The following is a 23,668-nucleotide window of genomic DNA, read 5'->3' as shown; positions in this document are numbered from 1 at the left end:
AGTGTAGAGTGCAAAGTGGAAGCTTTATTAAAGGAGAGCAGAAAAGACTTCTCCCCCGAAGGAAGAAGGGGACCCTAAAGGCAGAATCCATGGAAGGGGGAGGTCTTCCCTTTTTTACAGCTAAGGTCTTCTTTCAGCTTTCCCGCATTTGTGTCTTTTGTTTCCCTTTATGTTCAGTGCTAGAATGCAGGTGGGAAGCCCCCAAAGGTGGGGGATACATGGGCTGATGAGGCAGGTTGGAGGAATCTGGGGAGGAAGGGCCTGGGGTGGTTTTTGATTAGCACCTCCCTGTTTACTGGGAGCTACTTCCTTAACAGTTCCTTAGGATGGGTCCTGGGCCTTGGGGACATTAACATTTCAATTTCCCCACGTGCAGCTCTGGTTTCCTGGACTCCATTCTCAATCATGGTCTCCATTTTCTTCATACTCAATATTAGACCCAGATTTACCTAACTACACTAACTACCTATCTGTAAATCTGGCTTCACTGGGATCTGTGCCCCACCAGGAATGGGGGATGGGTGCCCTGGTTGTATCAGGAGCACATGTACAGTGGCCTGTGTCACAAGGACCCTGCCAAGTCACAGGGGCCAGGAGTGGTTTACTTAATCCAGTCTTAAGAGCAGTCCATGGGTTTATAGCATAATACGAAGTCTTCAACAGTGTCCTCAGAGCGGGAGAAGTTTTTTAAAACATCATCTTTCCAAACCTCACCTCCCAAACGTATTTTGTAGAAAAAATGAGAAATCTAGCTGGTGTGGGGGCATACACCAGTAATTCCAGTGACTTGGGAAGCTGAGGCAGGAAGATGGTGAGTTCAAAGCAAGGCCCTAAGCACCTCAGTGAGACCCTGTCTCTAAATAAAATACAAAAGGGCTGGGGGTGTGGCTCAGGGGTTAAGTGCCTCTGGGTTCAATCCCTGGTACAAAAAAAAGAAAAAAAAAAAAGAGGAAAGAAAGAGAGACAGAAAGGGCTGAGGTGTAGCTCAGATCAAGCCTCTAGGTTCAATCCCCAGTATAAGAAAGGAAGGGAGGGAGGGAGGAAGGAAGGAAGAAAAGAAAGAAAGAAACAAAATAAACTGGGAAGGAGAGAAAGAAAGAGGGAGAGAGGAAGGGAGGGAGGGAAAAGCAAGGGCAAGATAAGACAAGACAGGGGAATGTAACTCAGTGATGGAGCACTTCTGGGTTCAATCCCCAGTACAGAAAAAGAAATCTGAGAAGGCTCCTACCAGCTTCTGACCCTGACCTTTCCCAAGATCTCCCTCCCAGCTCACCTCAGAAGGCTGCAGAAGTTTCCCAATCAGGAGTATGGGCCCTAATCCCAATTACTCAACTATGCCAATGGAGTCTTCAGGGTTTACACCCTGTATAAAAAATGATATCACAAGCCAGGCACAGTGGTGTACACCTGTAATCCCAGTAACTCAGGAGGCTGACACAGGGGGATCATGAGTTTGAGGCCAGCCTCAGCAACTTAGTGAGACCCTGTCTCCAAACAAAATTTAAAAAGGACTGGAGATGTAGCTCAGTGTTTCAGCACCCCTGGATTCAATCCCTAGTATCAGACACACACACAGAAAATGCTTCCACATGCAAGGTGAGGTGACTGTAATCCCAGTCAGTGGGGAGGATGAGGCAGGAGGATCACTTGAGCCCAGGGGTTTGAGGCCAGCTGGCCAACATAACAAGCATCCATCTAAAAAAAAAAAAAAAAAAAAAAAGTTTGTTTTACATCAGTATTCATGATGGAACAGAAAGTACACTATTTGCAACTGTTTACACAATTGTTGAAATACTATAAATGTCAATTTCAACATACATGTGTGTGATGGATAAACAGCTTTTCAAAATGCTTTCAGGAGGTTTATACAAAACTTAACTCAAAAATGGGTCATAAACCCAAATGTAAGATGCCAAACTATAAACTTCTACAAGAAAACACAGAAGACAATCTAGGTTACTTCAGGTTTGTCGATGATTCCTTAAGTACAATTTGAAAAACATGACCCATGAAAGAAAAATGATAAATCCCATTGTAACAAAACTAAACACATGTATCCTGCAAATAACACCATTGAAAGAATAAGGGAACAAATCATAGGCTCGGGGGAAAAAAAATCTTTGCAATGTGATTATCTGACAAAAGACTGGTTATCCAAAATGTACAAAGAACTCTTTGAACTCAACAATAAGAAAACAAACAACCCGATTTTAAATATGAGCAAAAGATCTGAAAGATACCTCATGAAAGAAGAAAATACAAAACGCAAATAAGCATATGGAAAGATACTTAGTGGGCTGGGGCTGGGGCTCAGTGGTGGAGCACTTGCCTAGCATGTGTGAGGCACTGGGTTCAATCCTCAGCACCACATAAACATAAGTAAATAAAGGCCCATCAACACCAAAAAAAAAAAAAAGAAGATACTTAGCATCAAAGTTTACCCAAGTGATGCATGACTCAGCAAGCAGGCCCGCACAAGGCCAGGTGCTCGGTGCATTCCTGTAATCCCAGCAATTCTGGAGGCTAAGGCAGGAGGATCATAAGTTCAAAGCCAGCCTCAGCAACTTAATGAGACCTTGTCTCCAAACATAAAAAGGACTAGGGGTGTGGAAGAGTGCCTCCGGCTTCAGTTCCCTGTACTGCAAAATAATAGTTCAGCCATAAATGTATGAAATTGCTGTCATAGAAACTTTTATGGGGCTGAGGTTGGGGCTCAGTAGTAGAGCACTTGCCTCACATGTGGAAGGCACTGGGTTGGATCCTCAGCACCACATAAAAGTAAAAGAAAGATATTGTGTCCATTTACCTCAGGCCCAGAAAGAATAGAACTAGCCAACCATGGGCTAAAACCTCTGAATCCATGAGTCCAAATCAGTCTTTTCTCCTCTAGGTTGATTTTCTGAAGTATTTTGTCACAGCAATGAAAAACCAACACATACCTGATTAGGAAATTGCAAACTGTAACTACAACAATATACTACTATGTACCTGCCCTATTAAAATGACTGAAATTTAAAAACCGGACAATACCTAATGCCAGCAAGAATGTGAAGCAACAGGAACACTTATTCATTACTGATGGGAATACAAAATGGTGTAGCCCCTGGGGAAGACAGTTGGCAGTTCCTAATGAAGCTAAACATATTCTTACCACATGATGCAGCAGTGATAGTCTGGCATTTACCATACAGATTTGAAAAAGTATGAGCACACAAAAACCAGCACGGAAATATTTACAGCAGCTTTACTAATAATTGGCAAAAACTGGAAGTGACCAAGGATGTCCTTCTGTGGCTGGCAGATAAAGTGGCACATCCAGATGAGAAATACTACTTGGTGGTAAAGAGGACAGAGCTAAGAAACTGCAGAGAAATGGATGAACCTTCCACTCATGATGCTAAGTTAAATAAGCCAATCTGAAAAGTTACATATTTTATGATTGCATGTATGTGACATTCCAGAATGAAACCATAGAAACAGTGTACAGATCAGTTGTCACCAGAGAAGATGGTGTTCAACTTAGGGACCACAAAAACATTTGAGGGTAGTGAAACTATTCTGATATTGTGATGGCAGACCCCTGCCACTTGGGTATGCTATAGAAGGTCACAGAAGAAGAGTGAAAGGATACATAAAGATTTAAAGATAATTGTTAAGGAATTGGTGGACATTACAACAATGCAAATGGTGGCTGATGGGGGGAGCCCAGTTTCCTTTACAAAGAAGCAAAGGGAAGAGGCTAGAATGATCCCTGTGTTGGCGCAGACATTAGTGTTATCCACACCTCAATGCATCTGTGTGTTCATACACAAGTATCTACACAGGTGAGTGCCTACATCAATTTCCTTGTTCTGTCAGCTAAGAGTGTTGTTGAAAGCTTGGTCTTTGTCCCAGATGCCAATCGAATAACGAGGACATGTTTTGAGACAAAGGAAAAAGAAGATTTATTGTTTTGCTAGCAAAGGAGAAACACAGGGAACTCCTGTCCCGAAGGCTGTCATTCTGCCCAACTGCAGGAAAAGGGGGCTTTCATAGAGGTGATTCAGAGAAAATGAGATTAGGGAGGCGGGATCAGGAAGGAGAAGATCCAGGAAAAAGAGATCAGAGAGCAGTTTAGGGGGAAAAAGACGGGGGAAAAAGAAAAAAAAAATGTAAGTTTCAAATCAAAGCCACAAAGGATATAGTCAAAGCATCAAGTGAACCCCTGTTACAACTGGGCCTAGAAACAACAGTGCTATACTATTCTCAAATAAATGGCTCCTTGAAGAAATGGCTGATTCTAGGACTAGAGTATGAGATACATAAGCCAAACCTGGAGCCAGAAGGTCAAGAAGTGTACACCCCCCCACCACACACACACACACACACACACACACACACACACACAGTGGTGGGAGGTGTCAAGGGAACACAGGAGCTGGCTCAGTAGCTCAGTGGTAGTATGTGCCTAACATGTGCAAGGCCCTGTGTTGTATCCCTAGTATTGATTTTTTTTTTTTAAAGAAAAGGAACACAGGAGCCAACTGAAAGAGTTCCCAATGGTTAGATAAAGAAAATTCGAACAAAATAATAGTATTACATTGTAACCAAAAGTATAAAGGAAATATCCATGAGTCCATAAATGACTAATAAATCAATAAATGTAGAAGAATAAACTCCTGTGCAGAAAAATTCCAAATAAATTATGTGGCTGTCCCCCCATGGTTTGTATGCTAGGTGACCCCCAAAGACCCATGTATTAGAGGTTTATTCTCCAGCCTGTGGCACTATTAGGAGGTGATAGAACCTTCAAGCAGTGGGGTCTGATGGAAGGAAGTTAAATCATTGGGGGCTTCCCTTGAAGAGGATCTTGAGACCCCCAGCACCTTCGACTTTTTTTGCTTCCCAATTCCCCCTCCTCCACCTGTGGCCAAGCTGACCTGTCTCCAGGGATTGTTAATGAATGAATGTCTCCTGAGCCACTCCCTTCCTTTCTCAGCCCAGGATCACTCCACCTTTGGCCCACCTTTTGGTCACGAGTCACTTTGGTCACTTTGGTCACGAGTCATCACAAGTCAAAGTCACATCACGTAGGCAGGATGGGGGAGGAGAGAACATGAGAACTTAAGGAAACTTAAGAAGTATAAAAGGGGCAGGACACCCCCACTTCCTCTGCCATCCTGCTCTGGGGCTCCTTTTCTGCACAGAAGTCTGTCTCTGTTCTATCCTTTAAATAAAACTTGCTTTCTATGCTTGTTTCAAAACAGAACTCGGCGCTGATTGACTTTCATTATCAGTATCAACTGGGGGCAGCCCTTTAAGAGGATCCTGGGACCCCCAGCCCCTTCCTTTCTTTTTGTTTCCCAGTCACAATAAAGTGAGAGGTGTTCTGCCTTGCCACAGGCCCAAAGATAACAGGGCCAAGTGACTATGGACTGAAACTTCTGAAATTGCAAGCCAAAATAAACCTTTCCTTCTTATAAACTGATTATTCCAGATATTTGTTACAATAACAGTTGCCTAACACATCCTCAAAGGTGGGACATCACCCGTACCCCTTAACTGTGGGCTGCTCATAGTGATTTCCTTCAAAGAGTACAGTATGGAAAGTGAAACAAAGAGTCAGTTTACAGTAGAGAGACACCTGAAACACACACCTCAGCCAGGTGATCAAGGTCAACATCAATAGTCATCAGTCACGTGGACAGCACAGACCCCCTGATAGGACTGATAAGCATGGTAGTTTACTTCAGTGATCTTTCTCTGAATAAGCCTAGTCTAATATTAAGGGAAATCAGTATTCTCAGCAGAGAGGCATTCTACACAAGATCAGCTCTCCTCAAAACAGCCAGGGTCACTGGACATGGTGGTGCACACCTGTAAGTCCAGTAATTTGGGAGGCTAAGGCAGGAGAATTGAAAATTGGAGGCCAGCTTCAGCAATTTAGCCAGACCCTGTCTCAAAATAAAAAAAATAATAAAATAATAAAAAGGGTTGGGGATATAGCTCAGAGGTCAAATGCCCCTCAGGCTCAATCCCCAGTACAAAAAAAAAAAAAAAGTCAGTGTTTTGGTCATCAAGAACAAACAATAGTTGGGCATGGTGGCACACACCTGTAATCTGAGAAACAGTCACAGTCAGAGATATGACAAGGAAGTGCAATGTGGGATTCCTGGATGGGATCCTGGGACAGCCAGGCTTTACTTAATAATAATGGACCACGATTGATTGATTCATTAACTGCAACAAACCACTATGCTTGTGTTAAGAGATCAATAACAGGGAAGTTGACTGTGGGTGCTGTGGGAACTCTTGCTGCGATCTCTGCGATTTTTCTGTACATCCAAAGTAATCTAATATGAAACATTTACATAAAACATTTAAAAATCCTTTCAGAAGGTTTCCATGAATGATTACAGCTTGTGGACAGAGGGTGCTGTGCTAGAGAGGGGCCAGGCCTCTCAGTTTGCACCCTCAGCCCCAGGGCCCAAGACCCCAGCCCCATTGGTCTCCCTCACCCGCTGGGCTCAGGAACTGGAAGTATAAAGCCCCACCAGGTGGATCCCAGCTTCTTCTTTGTTCCCAGCTCATTGTAATTCCAAAGCTCATCTGGCCACTGCCTCCAGAAGAGGAGGCGTCCCTATCCAGTCTCCAGCTGCCAAGATCCTGCCTCTGGGATAAACAGTTACCCCGGGACAGGACTGCCTCAACCCAACTCACTCCCAGTCCAAGGCTGCCTTAGGCCTGGGTGGGCACTGAATCCAACTTCCAGCCCCACTTCTCAGGCTTTCCCATAGGTCCTTCCTCCACCTCACCCCTCTGGGCCCCTCCCCATCATCAGCTCCTACCCTACCTCCAGCCCTAGTTGGGGTCTAAACAAGGCCCAGTTCCCTGCAACACTACCGGGGGAGGACACAGCTGTCCCTCTATCACTTCTGTTCTAGGGTAGAGTTGGCTTCTTCTCCTAGGAGCTGCAGCAGGGGCTCTGGGCTGGGCATAGGTTGCAGGTCCCTGCAACCCATTCTGTGCATGCTCAGGACCCCTTTGGTGAGTAACACCTGGCAGCACAGGGGGAGGCTTGGACAGGGCTGGCCGGGAACAGTTTCTGGCCATCAGCTGGAATCCTGGAGAGTCCACCCTGCTCCTTCCTGGCAAAGCCCTGAAAGCACCTTGGAGACAATCCACCCACGGCTTGAAATCCCTGTGCCTTTGTTCCTCAGGCAGTCAGCACCTCAGGGAGCTGTACTCTCCCCACCCCTCCAAGGTACACTCACACACCCCCACCCCACACTGCTCATGTCGGAGCACCACCTTGGCTCCTCTTGGGAAATTGCCTAGCCAGTCCCCTGGGAGGGAGGAGGCAGAGCGCTGGTATAGGAAGCTCACAGGTGGCTGATGGGAGTGGGGGAGGGCTCCCAAGTCCTCCAGGAGCCCAGTCTTGAGCATCAGCAGGAGGTCAGCAAAGAAAGACAATTGGGAGCTGGGGACTGAGGCCCAGCCTGGAGGGAAGCTTAAGTGCTCCTCTGCCACCCCAGACTGGGGAAGCCATGGTTTGGGTCATACTTGATCTTGAATGCCTTGGAGAATAATTTAGTTGTTTGTGTATTTTTTTTTCAATGTTTTCAATATTTTTTAGTTGTCGATGGACCTTTATTTTATTTATTTATATGTGGTGCTGAGGATCCAACCCAGTGCCTCACACGTGCTAGGCAAGTGCTCTACCACTGACCAACAACTCCAGCCCAAATTTAGTTCTTTTGTGTGTGCATTTGGTTGGCTTTTGGGGAGCATGTTTGTTTTGTTTTTGCTTTGCAGCACTGGGAATGGAACCCAGGACCTTGCCCAGGCTAGACAAACACACCACTGAGCTACACCCCCAGTCTGGAATTTAGTTTTATTTCCAGAAAAGCCCAGAGAAGGAGATCAGACTGAGGAGGGACTGGTTGGATTCATTCTTCCACAGGGTCCCTCTGGCTGCTGAGAGAAGAATGTAGTGTGGGGTTGTACTAGGCCATGTGGAGGGGGGCCACTGCAGGGTTCCAGAGAGCCATGGGGCTCCTAGTCATTGGCTGCCAGTGGGGTCCACAGAAGTGACTGGAATGCAGAAGGGTTTGGAGAGGGCTCTGCAGGCCCTATTGACAATGGGGGGTTGGCAATGAATGTGAGAGGGGCTGGCTATAACAGGCCCACAAAGAGGCCTGGGTGTCTCTTAGGTTGGTAGAGAGCTGGAAGGGTGTGTCCCTGTTGAATCGGGTCTGGGGGGCCTGTTGGACATGCCACCCCCATGAAGGTGGAAGTCTCAGGGGTCACAAAAATCATTCTGTTTCCAGCAACCTTCAGCCAGTCCCCCACAGAGACAATGGCAGTCCCAAGTGGCAGCTCCCTCATGTTCCTGCCACTGGCCTTAGCACATGCCTCCCTAGCCAGCTGGCTGTCATAGGGCAGAGGAATGTGCCCACCTTTGGCTCCTGGCCTTGCTCTCTTCACCTTCTGCCCTCCCTACAGCAGTGGTCATTTCCCAAAAGTGTCACCAGCTCACCATGTTCTCTCCCTCCCACCCCTGCTCTCTGGACAAGCAGTTTTTGAGAGTTGCACACACCCCTCCACTTCTCACTTCTTCACCTGGTTCTCCTGGCACTGCCCACAGTGCTTCCTTCAAGCAGCTTCACCCAGGTCACTGCTGCAGCCACTGTCCTCTTTTGTGGACATCACACCCCCACTCTGTCCTCTTGCTGTCTACTTCATGGGATCCTCTTCTTGTGTCTCCGAAACGTTCTCTGTCCTGGATCTCTGGATGGCCTCAGCTCTTTTTTTTTTTTTTTTTTTTTTTTAGGGGGGATACCAGGGATTGAACTCAGGGGCACTCGGCCACTGAGCCACATCCCCAGCCCATTCTGTATTTTTTTTTTAGAGACTGGGTCTTACTAAGTTGCTTAGTGCCTCATTTTTACTGAGACTGGCTTTAAACTCGTGATCCTCTTGCCTCAGCCTCCCAAGTCGCTGGGATTACAGGCAAGTGTCACCATACCCAGCTGGCCACAACTCTTTCATCCCATCTGTGGGTCACTTCCTTAAAATCTTTTTGTCTCCAGACAGGATTCAGTTCCAGGCTGAGCCAAAGAAGACCCAAGTTAGAGTCCTCTGATGAGCAATGTCACCCTGCTATCTCTACCCTCCCCCTAGCCTAAGCACAAGGGACAAGGCACACCTCTTGAGGCTCCTCCTGCTAGAGGGGTGGAGATGCTGCCCCTCCCTCACCTACAGGCACAATCTGGCTCAGGCCAGAATTGCTTTTCTTCGTAAAGCTGACCGGATGACTGCAGGCTTAGCTTAACCGGATGAGCCATCTGGTGACTCCAGTGACTGAGATCACATCAGGGAGCCTGGGATTGAGCATGGCACACCTTATTTTCCCAGACAGGACAATAACCACTCCTTCCTTCCCCACCCACTCTCAGTGTAGTCTTGGCCCTAGGAAAATTCACAACAACCTTGCCTTTACTGGGGAGGCCTGCAGGTCCCTGTGGACAGGAGCACAGGCATGGGGAGCTGGGTCCTCCAAGCAGAGGCTTTTGGGGGAGGGTCTGTGCACCGGCCAGGCACCAGGGGGCAGCCTTATCCTATTCCTGCCCCAGTCTGGCAGGTCACACGCCCTTAGCGGCCCACTCCAGGGAGGGGTGGGGTGGCAGGGATCATCATGCAGTCCACCTATCTTGGAGACAAAGTGTACCTTTACTTGTCAAACAGGTTCCTCTTTGCCCACCTTGGAGACTCACAAAAATCGGTTAGCCCAAGTTCAGATCCCACTTCCAGCTTCCAGAGCTATACCCTTGGGGAGGACTGACCGCTCAGCAGCTCACGTGGATGTAGATACACCTCCAACTCTATCCCTCCAGGCCAGCTGGGAGCCCAGCCCTTCGGAAGTTCAAAGCACCCTGGACCCCTTTTCGGGCAGGGAGTTGGCGAGCTTTAGACTTGGGTATCCAACACTGTCCAAATCCCAGCTGGGAGCCAGAAAAGGGCTGGAGATGGGGCGATCAGGACCGATCTCGAGCAGGAGGAAAAGACTCCAGTCTGGAAGGAACATAGAGGGGGGAGAGGGAGAGCCAAGGATGGCTGGAAGCGGGCCAGGGGAGCCGTCTTCCCAGAGCTGGGAAGGGCCAGTAAGAAGACAGAGGGGAGAAGTGGGCCGGGCCGGGGCCAGGTGAGCCCAGGGAGAGGGGCGGTTCAGCCCCAGGGAAAGGCGGTGCTGGACGGCACCCCAGGTAGCAGCCATCCGGCCCGTGGTTGGAGCCGCGTCTTCTTCTGGGAGGAGGGCGGGAGGAGGTGGGCGGAGTGACGGGGAGGGCGGGAGCGAGGGATGGAGGGGGGAGGGGGACCAGCCCGGTCGTGGGGGTGGGGCGACAGTGACATCACCCGGGAGTCGGTTCTTAAGCTGCGGCCGGTCGCATCGGGGAAGAGAGGGACGGTGGGAGTGCGGTGGCGAGTCGCTGAGCCCGCCGCGGCCCCGAGAGCGGCTTGAGCCGCTGCCGGGAAGGAGGGGGCGAGGCGCGCCCGGGCCGCTGGAGCCGCCGGAGCCGCCAGAGCCGCGAGAGCCGCGGACGAGGAGTGCAGCCGCTGCCGGCCAGGGCCGGGGCGGGGGGCGCGGGCCACAGGCCCCTGCTCCGGCCGCCACTTGCAAACAGTGGGCGCCCGATGCCGCCCGCGCCCCGCTAGGCTGAGCCTCACGCCGGGCGAGCAGCCGCTGCCGCCGCCGCCGCCGGAGCCGCGGGCAGGAGCCTCGGGAGCCGCCGCCGCCGCCGCCGCCCGGCCGAGCCCCGCCGCCGCCCGCGCGCCCCCGGGCCCCCGACACACATGAGATTCTTCAGGCTCACTTTCAAGTGCTTCGTGGACTGCTTCTGACTGCGCCGCCCCCGCCGTCCCGCACCCCGCCCGCCCGCCCGCCGCCCCGTCCCCCCGGCCCGGCAGCTCCCGAGGCCCCCGGGCGGGCCCGCGCCTTCGGGGCCCTTCCCCCGGGTGCCGCCGGCGCCCCTTGCCCGCCCGCCCCCGCGAGGCGCCGCGACCCCCGGCCCGGCAGCGCGGCCCTTCTGGGCCATGGCGAAGAAGAGTGCCGAGAACGGCATCTACAGCGTGTCCGGCGACGAGAAGAAGGGCCCCCTCATCGTGCCCGGGCCCGACGGGGCCCCGGCCAAGGGCGATGGCCCCGCCGGCCTGGGGGCGCCTGGCGGCCGCCTGGCTGTACCACCACGAGAGACTTGGACGCGCCAGATGGACTTCATCATGTCGTGCGTGGGCTTCGCCGTGGGCCTGGGCAACGTGTGGCGCTTCCCCTACCTGTGCTACAAGAACGGCGGAGGTAAGCGCCCCCGCCCCGCTGCATCCCCGCTCCTGGCCGTGGCCCCTCCCCCAGCCTGCCGCCGGCCCATCGGAGCGGAGGGGCGAAGTCCAGGGGGTGGGGAGGCCCCCCAGGGTGCACGGAGGCCGAGGTGCCCCTCGCCGGCTGGGCCGCTGGGTGGCACAGCTCGGTGGCCTCCACCCCCCTCACCAGTCATGTGCCTGGCACTGTGGGGGGAGGCGGCCGGCAAGCCTCCTGCCTAACTGAGGAGCTGACCCCCAGACTCCCAGCTGAGGCCCAGAGCGATTGGTCACTGAGATGGGAAGGGGAAGCCTGCCCACTAGAGGGGCTCCAAGAGGTGAGGAGTCCTGGCTGCCCCCACGGATCAGACACAAATGGCACATTGTGTGGGCCCCCCACGTGTGCACACACGAACACACACACACAATGGGCCACTCTGTCCCTCCCCCATGTCCTCCCCTCCCCTCCCTTCTCTTCTCTTCCATTCCCTCCCCTCTCCTCTGGCCTGGGCCTGGAACACTGGGTGCCTGAGCCAGGCTTGGGAAGCCTGCGGCCTGGCCCGCCTGGCGCCGCCGCTGGACACACGGCATGCACACCCCATGCCCATCCGCCGAAGCCCAGCTTAGCAACAGTGATGGACACGCATGTGTCCTGTGACTGCAAAGCAGCACTGGGTCGCTGGGAAGTGGAGCAACTATGTGATGGGTGGGAAACTGAGGCCCAGAGGGAAGGCCTTTGCCCAAGGTCACACACAAGAAGGATGCTGGGACTAGGAGCCTGGCAGGCTGTAGTTAACTTGGCCAGTGAATAGTGGAGAAAGCTGAGCCAGGGGCAAGTGTAGTAGAGAGAAGTAGGGGGGAGTGGGCAGGGACTGCTGGTACCCAGCTCCCCTTCTGTCACCTACCCAGCCTACTGATAGCCTATCTCCGACTATATCCTGCCTGCCTCCTCCAGAGCCTGGCTCACTGGAGCTTGCTGTGCTTAACTTGGTCCCTTTCCTCCACCTGTCCTCCTCTGTCCTTGTACTCAGACACCCCCCAACAGCAAAGGACCGTCACCCACTCACCCCCTCCTTGTCTTTTGACAAGCCCCCAGGCCTGACCATGTGTCTTCGCCATTCCTCCAGCTGCTGCCCGGCAAGCAAAACTGGCACAAGGGATGGCCTGCATGCATGAGTGCATGTCCTCCGAGCCCATTAGGTCACTCTAGGTGTCCAGGGGGATGGAACCTCCATGGGCATGGCCCACACAGGGACTGGGCTATAATGGCCAGGGGAAGCTATAGTCCCTCCTGTCAACAGATCCAGAACCCACCCCCAAAGACTGTTCACTTTGGGCTTCTGAGTCAGCGACCATCCGTGCACTGATTCACCCAGCGGGAAGTTATGGGACCAGAGTAGAGGCCAGAGCTGGGGCTCCACCTGGATCTCCTAGGGCTTCTGAAGTCTGGGTTAGCCAGCTGGGCCTGGACAGGCTGGCTGACAAATTTTGATCTGTTTCTGGCTTGGGGCTACCCTGTGCCAGTGCCCATGGTCTTCGAGGGGTACTGAGAGGTGTTGTTGTGGTCTGTCTTCTGAACCCCCTCCCATGGCTCTTTCCCCAGGTGTGTTCCTTATTCCCTATGTCCTCATTGCCCTGGTCGGAGGAATCCCCATTTTCTTCCTGGAGATCTCACTGGGCCAGTTCATGAAGGCCGGCAGCATCAACGTCTGGAACATCTGTCCTTTATTCAAAGGTGAGCAGCCCTGGGCCAGTTCCTATCCTCCCCCCAGGGACTACTCCCCTTTCCCACTTGAGATCTTGTTCTGTCCTGGCCTGGGGACAGGTGATGGCCCCCAGTCTCAAGGGACAATATGAAGGATGTGCAGACCATATAGCAAACTTGGGGAGACTGGGGATAGGACCTGCTGAACATGCTTGGCTTATTAGGGAGGTGTTACTATTGTTATTGAGGAAGCAGGGCATGGAGAGGGGAAGTAACTTGCCCGGTTGTCCACTGAGGGAGGATGACTATCTCCCATGTTGCCTCAGGTTACTAAAAATCTCCCCCAGCTGCTACGTACTGGAGGCTGCTGGGGGGGCCAGGTGGAGGCTTGCCTCCAGTGACCACAGTGGTGGCAGTGGGACCTAGGAGAGGGGCCAGGTACCCGAAGCTGGAGAATTGACAGACTAGTGACCAGATGGGGCAGGAGGGGAGGGTTCCACCTTGGCTCTGGAGTGGATGGAGGAGATGAAGAACAGAAGGTGGACAAGGAGCAGGGGGAGTGTTGATGGGGGACAGACTGGGGAGGTGGCACACTGTTGGGACACACAGGGGTGCTCCGGGTGCTCGGAGAAGTCTGTGGAGCACAATAGCACAGGCCCTGGGAGGATAAGGGAGGGGGAGGATGTGGGCACAGGGAGCGGTTCTTAGGGGCTCAGCAGCCCTGGAAGGGGAGCAGAGCGAATGGGGGTGCCAGGAGGTAGCCAGAAAAGAACCCACATGTAAAGGAAGCCCTGGCTCACCCTCAGGCCTGGGCTATGCCTCCATGGTGATCGTCTTCTACTGCAACACCTACTACATCATGGTGCTGGCCTGGGGCTTCTATTACCTGGTAAAGTCCTTCACCACCACTCTGCCCTGGGCCACGTGTGGCCATACCTGGAACACTCCTGACTGTGTGGAGATATTTCGCCATGAAGACTGTGCCAATGCCAGCCTGGCCAATCTCACATGTGACCAGCTTGCTGATCGTCGGTCCCCTGTCATCGAGTTCTGGGAGTGAGTCTGGTTCCCCATCCCATCCCTACAGTCCCCCACAGGTAGTCCAGTCCTGAGGAAACATAGCCAGGGATGCAGGAACAGCCACTCCAGGTCCTGCCTCTCCCTGTTCTAGAGGAGTATCCAGGCCTGCTACTGGGGGGTGGTGGGGCTTGCTTCTTCAGTGACACTTGTCACTGTTCTTTCACCAGACCCGCTTGGTGAGGGAGCTGGGGTTGCGTGTATGCAGGGGGTGTGGGTGGGGTCAGCTGGCAGCACACAAGCCGGGGCCTGCCAAGCTCCAGGCACATTACAAGACCTGGACCAGGGTCTGTAGGTGGGACAGAGGAGCCACCATTCCTGGGGGCATATCCCATCCACTATGCCCTCTGCTGGCAGGGCCCACAGGTGTCCTCCTTCTCTCCCCCTAGGAACAAAGTCTTGAGGCTCTCTGCAGGGCTGGAGGTGCCAGGGGCCCTCAACTGGGAGGTGACCCTATGTCTGCTGGCCTGCTGGGTCCTGGTCTACTTCTGTGTGTGGAAGGGAGTCAAGTCAACAGGAAAGGTACAGCTGGATGTGGGCAGGGTGGGGCCAGCATTGCCCTGGGAGAGGTGTGTCCCTGCAAGGACATTACAAAATGGGGTGTCCAGCCAGGCACAGTGGTGAATGCCTGTAATCCCAGTGGCTCAGGAGGCTGAGACAGGAGGGTCGTGAGTTCACAGGCAGCCTCAGCAACTTAACAAGGCACTAAGTAACTCAGTAAGACGCTGTCTCAAAATAAAATACAAAATAGGGCTGGGGGTGTGGCTCAGTGGTTGAGTGCCCGAGTTCAATTCCCAGTACCAAAAAAAAAAGGGGGGTGTCCAGACTGGAACTAAGGACTAAGGAATAGAGAGGTCCTTAAATCCAGACCACTTTATCACACCCCATCACAGGATATTCCATCCTACCCTCCCAATCCAGGGAGCAGCAGCCTTCATTCCAGAGGGGAAAGACCCATGCAGTAGCTGCTCCTTCCTTCCCTGTGCCCATCCTCTGTCCCCACCCTCACACTTTTTCCCTCTTTAGTTCCTTTATTCCTTCCTCACTGCCTCAGCCTGTTTCTATGGTCTGGGTGGACCTGGTCTATGGTTTCCAGTGCTGAGGGCCCGGAGGGAAATCTTCACACACTTCCTCCTTCAGGGGTTGTCAGGTCATGGAGACCAATGCATGAACAGATACATAATAGGACAGTGTGTCACTGTGGGAAATGGCCAGGTCAGTCCCTGGAGGGTAGGACTGGATGCATTCACAGTAGGGTCCCCAGAGCTTGGATACTGGGCAAGGAAGCAGAGGCCTTTGCTGTCCCTTTCTCTAAAAAGTACAGGGGGTGAAACCCAGGTTCTTTATATTTAATAGGCAAGTGCTTTACCTCTGAGCCACACCTTTTCCCCTTTCCCTTTCCTTTCTGTGTGGCCCAGTTAGAATCCTCAACTAGTAAGGACCCTACCTCTGTACAGAGGATGACCTGGAGTTTGAGGCCCCACAGGGCTCTGAGAGGGACATGGCTTGTCACCCCATGCTACACTGCCAGCATTAGAGTCCTTGTTCATTCATCCCCACACCCCACACCTTCATCCCCACACCCCAACACCTTCCCAATCGTGCATGGACAAACCCCAGAAGCTGCCTCAATTCTGATCCTCAGGACTGAGTTCACATGGGCTCACTCACTCCCTGTGAGCGCCCTTCCCTGCAAGACATTAGATGTGCCTAGGGATCCTCCTCTGTAAGAGCCACGGTCTAGTCTCTCCCCTCCCTCTGCAGCTGGCCTGTGCTTGCTGTAGAGCTGCCCAGGCCTCTATCTTCCCTCAGGGGAGCCCTAGCTCTGAGAAGAATGGGGCACCAGTGCTCGCCCTCCCTCTGAGCATAAGGGCACACCATGGCTCCCCTGGTCAGATGCCAGGCTCAGGGGGAGGTAGGGGCACAGGCCCTTCTGAACATCCCACCCCTTCAGATCGTGTACTTCACTGCTACATTCCCCTATGTGGTCCTCGTCGTGCTGCTGGTGCGTGGAGTGCTACTGCCTGGGGCCTTGGATGGCATCATCTATTATCTCAAGCCTGACTGGTCAAAGCTGGGGTCACCTCAGGTGAGGGGAGGACCTGTGAAGCAATAGGAGTGGGAGATGGTGCTGCTGGGCTGGGGCCCTCATGCCCATTCTTTCCTGACCCATCTCCAGGTATGGATAGATGCTGGGACCCAGATTTTCTTCTCTTACGCCATCGGCCTGGGGGCCCTCACAGCCCTGGGCAGCTACAACCGCTTCAACAACAACTGTTACAAGTAAGCACCACAGCCCAGGCCCACCTCTGTCCTCCCTTGCCTGGGAGCACCAGGAGATCTAACCAGTCTACTCCATCCCCCTCTCCACCACCCAGGGATGCCATCATCCTGGCACTCATCAACAGCGGGACCAGCTTCTTTGCTGGCTTTGTGGTCTTCTCCATCCTGGGCTTTATGGCCACAGAGCAGGGCGTGCATATCTCCAAAGTGGCTGAATCAGGTAAAGCCTCAGCTTCTGCCCTCCTTCAGAGCGGCAACACTGTCCTGATGTATGACATGCAAACCCATGCAAACCAGTTCTGAAAAGTGACAGACAAGTTCAGCTGAGCTTGTCAGATTGCTCTGTGCCAGAGGGCAGCAGGCAGAGCCACTGTGAGGCACAGCTGTTTTGGCAGCTCAAGAAACCCCCTTCCACCCTTCAAAAAGGGCCATAGGGTGTGTCTTTGTAGTCCCAGAGCTTCAGGAGGGAAAAAGGGTCTCCTGCAGCCCTGCTGGTTCACATAGGGGAACCAGAGACCTGTGACAGTGATGGCTGCTGGAACCCAGGGAAAAGCATGAGTCAGATGCCCCACTTACATGGTGGTGGGGTCCTGCTGAGCCTTCAGACAGTGTGAGGTGCCTGCAGGGGCCTGAGTGTGCCTGGCCATGCCTAGAAACAAATGGAATTGGAGGGTGTAGCTCTTGGCCCCTAGGTGCCCAGGCTTTGCCTGTGCCTCTGGTGTCTCTGAAGGCCATGTAAGCAAGAACGTCAAGATAGGTTCAGGGTATGCACAGCTCAGGGGGGTGCCAGCTCACCCTGCACCTTTACTCCTCAGGGCCAGGCCTGGCCTTCATCGCCTACCCCCGGGCTGTCACGCTGATGCCTGTGGCCCCACTCTGGGCTGCTCTGTTCTTCTTCATGCTGCTGCTGCTCGGCCTGGACAGCCAGGTTTGCGGGGTGCTCCAGGACAGGAGCTGGGGCTGGTGGGCAGGGGCCTGGCAAACTGGGCAAGAAGTGCTGGTAGGGAGAGGGCTGGGCCTGAGCTGCCCTGGCCACAGTTTGTAGGTGTGGAGGGCTTCATCACCGGCCTCCTCGACCTCCTCCCGGCTTCCTACTACTTCCGTTTCCAAAGGGAGATCTCCGTGGCCCTCTGCTGCGCCCTCTGCTTTGTCATCGACCTCTCCATGGTGACAGATGTGAGTGGGGGCCAGGTGGGGCTGCCAGTGGTCTTCAGCCAATGGCCACCATCTTCCCAATGGCCACCATCTTCCCTAACCTGTCTCCATCCCCCAGGGTGGGATGTATGTCTTCCAGCTGTTTGACTACTACTCAGCCAGTGGCACCACCCTGCTCTGGCAGGCCTTCTGGGAGTGTGTGGTGGTAGCCTGGGTGTATGGTAAGTCTGGGCCAAGGGCCGGGCTGGGATATGAGGTAAGGTGGGGGCAGGTGGTCTCCAGCTCTGGGCCCTGTTGCTTTGCCCAACCCCAGGAGCTGATCGCTTCATGGATGACATTGCCTGTATGATTGGGTACCGACCTTGCCCCTGGATGAAATGGTGCTGGTCCTTCTTTACCCCGCTGGTCTGCATGGTAAGGGCTGGGAAAGGCTGGGCAGGTAAGGCAGTGTGGAGAGCCACGCTGACTGCAGGTGTTCATGTCCACAGGGTATCTTCATTTTCAATGTTGTGTACTATGAGCCGCTGGTCTACAACAATACCTACGTGTACCCGTGGTGGGGCGAGGCCATGGGCTGGGCCTTTGCACTCTCCTCCATGCTGTGTGTGCCCCTCTACCTGCTGGGCTGCCTCCTCAGGGCCAAGGGAACCATGGCAGAGGTAAGACCCATTCCAACCCTCCCTCCAGGTGATCAACCTGAAGACTGGCCACTTTGGGCTAGGGGTGGTGGCAGGGGAACAGGGCCCACATCTAGCTTCCTTCCCTCTGAGGAAAATACCCACCCATCCCTGTTTTCTGGTGCAGGGACTGAAGCTTTGAAGGGTACCCTTGGAGGAGCAGCCCTAATTTAGTGGCAGATGGTAGAAATTGGAGAGAGGCAGAAACCATTGCCATGGGGAGTAGTGACCCTTGGGGGTGCTCAATATGTCTTCTTCTCCACAGCGCTGGCAGCACCTGACCCAGCCTATCTGGGGCCTCCACCATTTGGAGTACAGAGCTCAGGATGCAGATGTCAGGGGCCTGACCACCCTGACTCCAGTGTCCGAGAGCAGCAAAGTTGTCGTGGTGGAGAGTGTCATGTGACGGGCAACCCCAGCTCACATCACCAGCTCATCCTCTGGTAGCCATAGCAGCCCCTGCTTTAGCCCCCACCCCACCCCTCCAGGGGGCTTGCCTTTCCCTGACAAGTTTTGGGGTCTGCCTGGGGGGAGGGGAGGAAGCACCTTGAGTGCTAAAATAACTTTTTTCCATTTTTAATAAAACGCCAAAAATATCACAACCCACCAAAAATAGATGCCTCTCCCCCCAACCTCTGGGCCCTAGCCAAGCTGGTCCATGCGTTGCTCCCAGGCCCTGCCTCCCAACTCTCCTCTCCAGGACCCATCTCCTACCCCTGCTAGGCCCATCCTGCCCCCATCCCTAGGCTCTGCTCTGTTAAATATCCTTGGGTGGCCCCTCACCCCCAGAAGCAGCAGTGGTAGCTTGGGGAACAGGAGGGAAGGGGGAGGCAGGATGGGGGGGAGGGGTGTGCAGGGGATCCTAGGTGAATGTTTAAGCTGGACTGCACCCCTCTCCCCACCCCTATCCCTGTTCTAGAAGCTTAGAGAGCCAGCCAGCAATGGAACCTTCTGGTTCCTGCGCCAATTGCCACCAATATCAATTGTGTGAGCTTGGGTCCGAGTGCACGTGTGAGTGTAGAGGATGTGTAGATCTCTCTTAGCGAAGGCGAATACCAGATGTTAACTGTGCCTCTGGGCAACGGAGGCTTGTATTTTGCACATTTTATAAAAACTTGAGGAGTGAGATTTCTGCTTGTATATTTCTAAAAAGAGAGCCCTAACCGTCCCCTCTCCTTACCACTCCCTTCCCTCTCAACCCATCCTTCCTCTTGCCCCTAGCCAAGGAGTGTGAATTTATAGATCTAATTTTCATAGGCAAAACAAAAGCTTCAAGCTGTTTGAGCGTGTGAGTCTGTTGAGTGGATGTGCGTGTGTGGCCCCCAGCCCCACACTGGGGTGGGAAAGTGCATGGTGGGGGCCTCAAAGGTGTCCCCACACTGCTCCTTTGTCCCCAAGTCTGTGGGAGGGGGAGGCTGCAGCACCCTGTCCCAGGATCTGGGGCTGCTCACCTGGCATGCTCAGGCTTGCCCACACCCTGCTCCCTGGGCTGGGCTCCATTGCAGGGATCATCCATGGGCACAGCCCAGGGAAGGGATCCCGGGCACAGCTCCCACCTCCAAGCTTAAGGCTGATGCACTTTCCACATCTTGAGTCTTCCGTGTAGCAGCTTTAACCCACCTCTGTGTCCCGTCAAGCCCAAAATGGCTTAGTGGCCCCTAGAAAGGCTTACCCCACCCAGAGACCTAGGCTGGAGGAGTGGGGCTGAGTGAGGGCACAGGGCTGCAGGGACGTTCTTACTGTGCTAAAAAGCCACTGCAAACATAGCAATAAAAACACGTCATTTTCCAAAGCTGGCTTCTGCTTCTGCCTCTGCTTCTCTGAAAAGGGGTCTGGCTTGGGATGCAAGAGGTATAGGGGGCTTCCCTCCAGCTCTAGCTGCTGCCTTTCGCAAGGACCTGTTCTGAAGGTTTTGCAACCAGCACCATTCCAGGAGCTGGGAATAGAGCAAGAAAGGAAGCTGCAGAAAGCCTCAGCCCCCTGGATCCAGTGTACACAAGGGAAGAGGGTAATGGTCATCTCAGGAGCATATCCAGTAGAGGATGGGTGTGTAACCATGCCACTGGAATTTTGAATTCAAGAGGTTGCCCAAGAATGTGTCACAGAGCAGGTGACCTAAGATCTGAAGAAAGTGAGGGGTGGTACTTGGACCCAAGTGGTAGTAGTCATGGAAGGGTATAACATCTTCAGATTAGGGTCTACTTTGAGGCAGGGCCGGCAATTCTGGGATGCAGAATTGAATAGTCGAGGAGAACACCAGATATTCTGAGCCACAGGAAGACTGGCATTGCCAGGTCCTGCAATGGGGATGATTGGGAGTTGGCTTTGGGTATGTCATCCAGGAAGTGTCATCCAAGTGGAGATGTCTAGTTGGCAGCTGGACACCAGAATGTGCAGTTATGGAAAGTCTGGCCTGGAGCTAGAACTTTGGAAGTTCTCACCACACATGGTGCTGAAAGCCCTGCCTCAATATCCATGGGTTCACAGTAGGGGGTGAGGTGGATAGGTATAGAGGGAGACAGGGCCCAAGCACAGGGTCCTAGGCCACCCTGCAAGGGTCATAGAGGAGAAAATGGCCTGTTCTGCTGGCTACTGCTCCTGGTCAAGGAATACAGTGCTAAAGCACTTGCTGGTTCTGGCAGTGAGATCATGGAGACCTGGACAAGAGGTTTGGGGGAGGAGCCTGACTGCAGTGCGATTAACAAGGGGGTGGAAGGAACCAAAGCGTCCGGAGACATATGAATGGATAAAGTTTGGCATGTCCATAAAATAGAATATTATTTCACCTCAAAGAGTAAGAAAATTCTGGCTGGGTGTATGGTATGCACCTGTAATCTCAGCAGCTCGGGAGGCTGAGGCAGGAGGATCCTGAGTTCAAAGCCAGCCTCAGCAATGGTGAGGCGCTAAGCTACTCAGCGAGACCCTGTCTCTAAATAAAATACAAAATAGGGCTGGGGATGTGGCTCAGAGGTCGAGTGCCTCTGAGTTCACTCCCCAGTACCCACCCCCTACCCCCCAAAAAAGAAAATTCTGACACATGCTTCAACATGGATGACCCTTGAGAACATGATGCTCTGTGAAATGAGCCAGTCACAAAAGGGCAAACACTGCATGATTCCTCTCATAGGAGGTCCCTACAGCAGCCAAATCCATAGAGACAGAGTAGAATGGTAGGTGCCAGAGGCTGGGGGGAGGGTAATGTTAGTGTCTAACAGGGACAAGGTTTCAATGCAGGAAGATGAGCAATTCTGGAGACAGATGGTGGCAATAGAAGCAGAATGTGGATGTGTTTAATACCACTGGACTATGTGTACAATTAAAAATGGAGATGATAGTGGAACCAACCTAGATGCCCTTCAATAGATGAATGGATAAAAAAATGTGGCATTTATACACAATGGAGTATTACTCGGCACTAAAAAATGACAAAATCATGGCATTTGCAGGGAAATGGATGGCATCAGAGCAGATTATGCTAAGTGAAGCTAGCCAATCCCTAAAAAACAAATGCCAAATGTCTTCTTTGATATAAGGAGGGCAACTAAGAACAGAGCAGGGAGGAAGAGCATAAGATGATTACCACTAAGCAGGGAAGACAAGTGGGAGGGAAAGGGAGAGAGAAGTGAAATTGCATGGAAATGGAAGGAGACCCTCATTGTTATACAAAATTACATATAAGAGGAAGTGAGGGGAAAGGGGGAAAAAAACAAGAGAGAAATGAATTTCAGTAGATGGGGTAGAGAGAGAAGAGGGGAGGGGGGATAGTAGAGGATAGGAAAGGCAGCAGAATACAACAGTCACTAGTATGGCAATATGTAAAACAGTAGATGTGTAACCGATGTGATTCTGCAATCTGTATACGGGGTAAAAATGGGAGTTCATAATCCACTTGAATCAAATGTATGAAATATGATATGTCAAGAGCTTTGTAATGTTTTGAACAACTAACAATAAAAAACAAAACAAAAAGATGGAGATGATAATGTTTTCTGTTATATATGAATAACATTCCACTGGGCACAGTGGCACACACCTATAATCCTAGTGACTCAGGAGGCTGAGGCAGGAGAATCACAAGTTCAGGGGACAGCCTGGGCAACTTGGTGACTCTGTATCAAAACTAAAATTTAAAAATGGATAGGGGTGTAGCTCAGTGGCACAGTGCTTTCCTAGTATGCATGAGGCCGTGGGTTTACTCTCCAGTACAACGCCCCCCCACCCCCTGCCAAAAAAAAAAGCAAAGGGAGGCAGAGAATAATCAGTTCAGACAGGTCCTCAGAGGGATGGGACATTCAACCCATGCAGAAGGCAGCCTTCAATGAGCGTGTGGCACCATGGGCAGGAGGGATGCCAGGAAGCCCGTTTTGTCATGTGCAGAATGGAAAGCACAGTCTTCAGGTAGGCAAGTGGGAGCCTGCACAGCCTCCCTGCCATCTTTCTCTTCAGCAGTTTCCCAGTTTCCCTCTCCACAGAACCCCTGCCTGCTCACTGCTCCCCAATTGCCACCTTTTCTTCCACAGCTGCAAAGGCCCTAAGTGTGCGTTAGATCTCTCCCAGGGTGTCCTAGGCCCTATATACTGTGCCTAACCAACTCCACCCATCAGAAGGAGCCAACAGCCAGTGTCACCCTCAGGGCCCCACCCAACCCCTGCCAGGCTTACATCAACTTCTGAACAGCTCTCAGCCAGGTTTTTTGCCTGGGTAAGAATCCTGGTCTGCTGTTCTTGCCTTCAGGCCAAATGCCCTCCAAGCCACATGCCACAATGCCAAAGACACAGAAAACAGTGACATCACAAAAAGGCAATTTCACAGAGGTATGCCATTTACTCAGGAATCTGCTCCCTCCCTAGGGGTCAGGACATGGAAATCAACAAGAACTCTTAGTTCTCAAGTCTCTTGAAGTATAGTGGGAGACATGGGTGGGAAAATGGAGTGCTACAGCACCTTCTGTCCCATTAGATGACATGCCTCAGAAGCTAGGACAGAGAGGGGCTGTGCCAGGGCCAGGGTGGAATAGCAGGAAGAAGCTGTCTGGACTTCAGCCTGTTGAAACACAGACAGGCAAGCTTGGGGAGGCCCAAAGGAGTCCAGGAACACTTCCTGGAAAAGTGGACTAGCCCTAACTAAGCCTTGGCATATCAATCAGAGGGTGTCACTTGAATGCCCTCTCCCCATGGCTACCACCTCTTAGACTGCTGAGAAAGGGCTGGGGCTCTTCCCAAGGCAGCCACACTCTGAGCATAGGGAAGGGTGAGGGAAAAAGTAGCCGCTGGCCTGGGCCCCAAACTGGGCAGGCAGGAGTGGGAACACACAGCTGGCCATCAGCCATCCTGCCAGTGTCAACATCTATAGGGATCACCCTGATTCCAAGACACATACCTCCAACCTGCACATCGACCCCTCCACCCAATCCTCACAGATATCAGGCATGGCAGGC

General features: G+C 52.7%; 1 protein-coding gene across 1 annotated transcript; it reads left to right on the top strand.

Moving 5' to 3' along the window:
* The first annotated feature begins 11,005 nt into the window (after positions 1 to 11,005).
* Positions 11,006 to 22,077, top strand: Slc6a8 (solute carrier family 6 member 8). The gene is made up of 13 exons (XM_077793710.1): positions 11,006 to 11,335; positions 12,938 to 13,069; positions 13,846 to 14,095; positions 14,506 to 14,638; positions 16,071 to 16,205; positions 16,296 to 16,399; positions 16,495 to 16,619; positions 17,215 to 17,327; positions 17,438 to 17,575; positions 17,673 to 17,775; positions 17,868 to 17,968; positions 18,043 to 18,213; positions 18,497 to 22,077. Exons 1-13 carry the CDS (start codon positions 11,074 to 11,076, stop codon positions 18,635 to 18,637), a joined length of 1,908 nt encoding a protein of 635 aa, XP_077649836.1. The 5' UTR covers positions 11,006 to 11,073; the 3' UTR covers positions 18,638 to 22,077.
* The last annotated feature ends 1,591 nt before the right edge of the window (positions 22,078 to 23,668 follow it).

This window comes from Urocitellus parryii, chromosome X (assembly GCF_045843805.1).
Source record: "Urocitellus parryii isolate mUroPar1 chromosome X, mUroPar1.hap1, whole genome shotgun sequence".
In the NCBI taxonomy this organism is placed as follows: Eukaryota; Metazoa; Chordata; class Mammalia; order Rodentia; family Sciuridae; genus Urocitellus; species Urocitellus parryii.
The sequence above is the reverse complement of the archived record's forward strand: the minus strand, read 5'-3'. Positions and strand labels throughout refer to the sequence as shown.

Coding starts and splice junctions, on each gene's coding strand:
- Slc6a8 (XM_077793710.1), top strand. CDS start 11,074: ATGGCGAAGAAGAGTGCCGAGAACGGCATCTACAGCGTGTCCGGCGAC. Junction 13,070..13,845: donor CATCTGTCCTTTATTCAAAG/GTGAGCAGCCCT, acceptor GCTCACCCTCAG/GCCTGGGCTATGCCTCCATG. Junction 14,639..16,070: donor GAGTCAAGTCAACAGGAAAG/GTACAGCTGGAT, acceptor CCACCCCTTCAG/ATCGTGTACTTCACTGCTAC.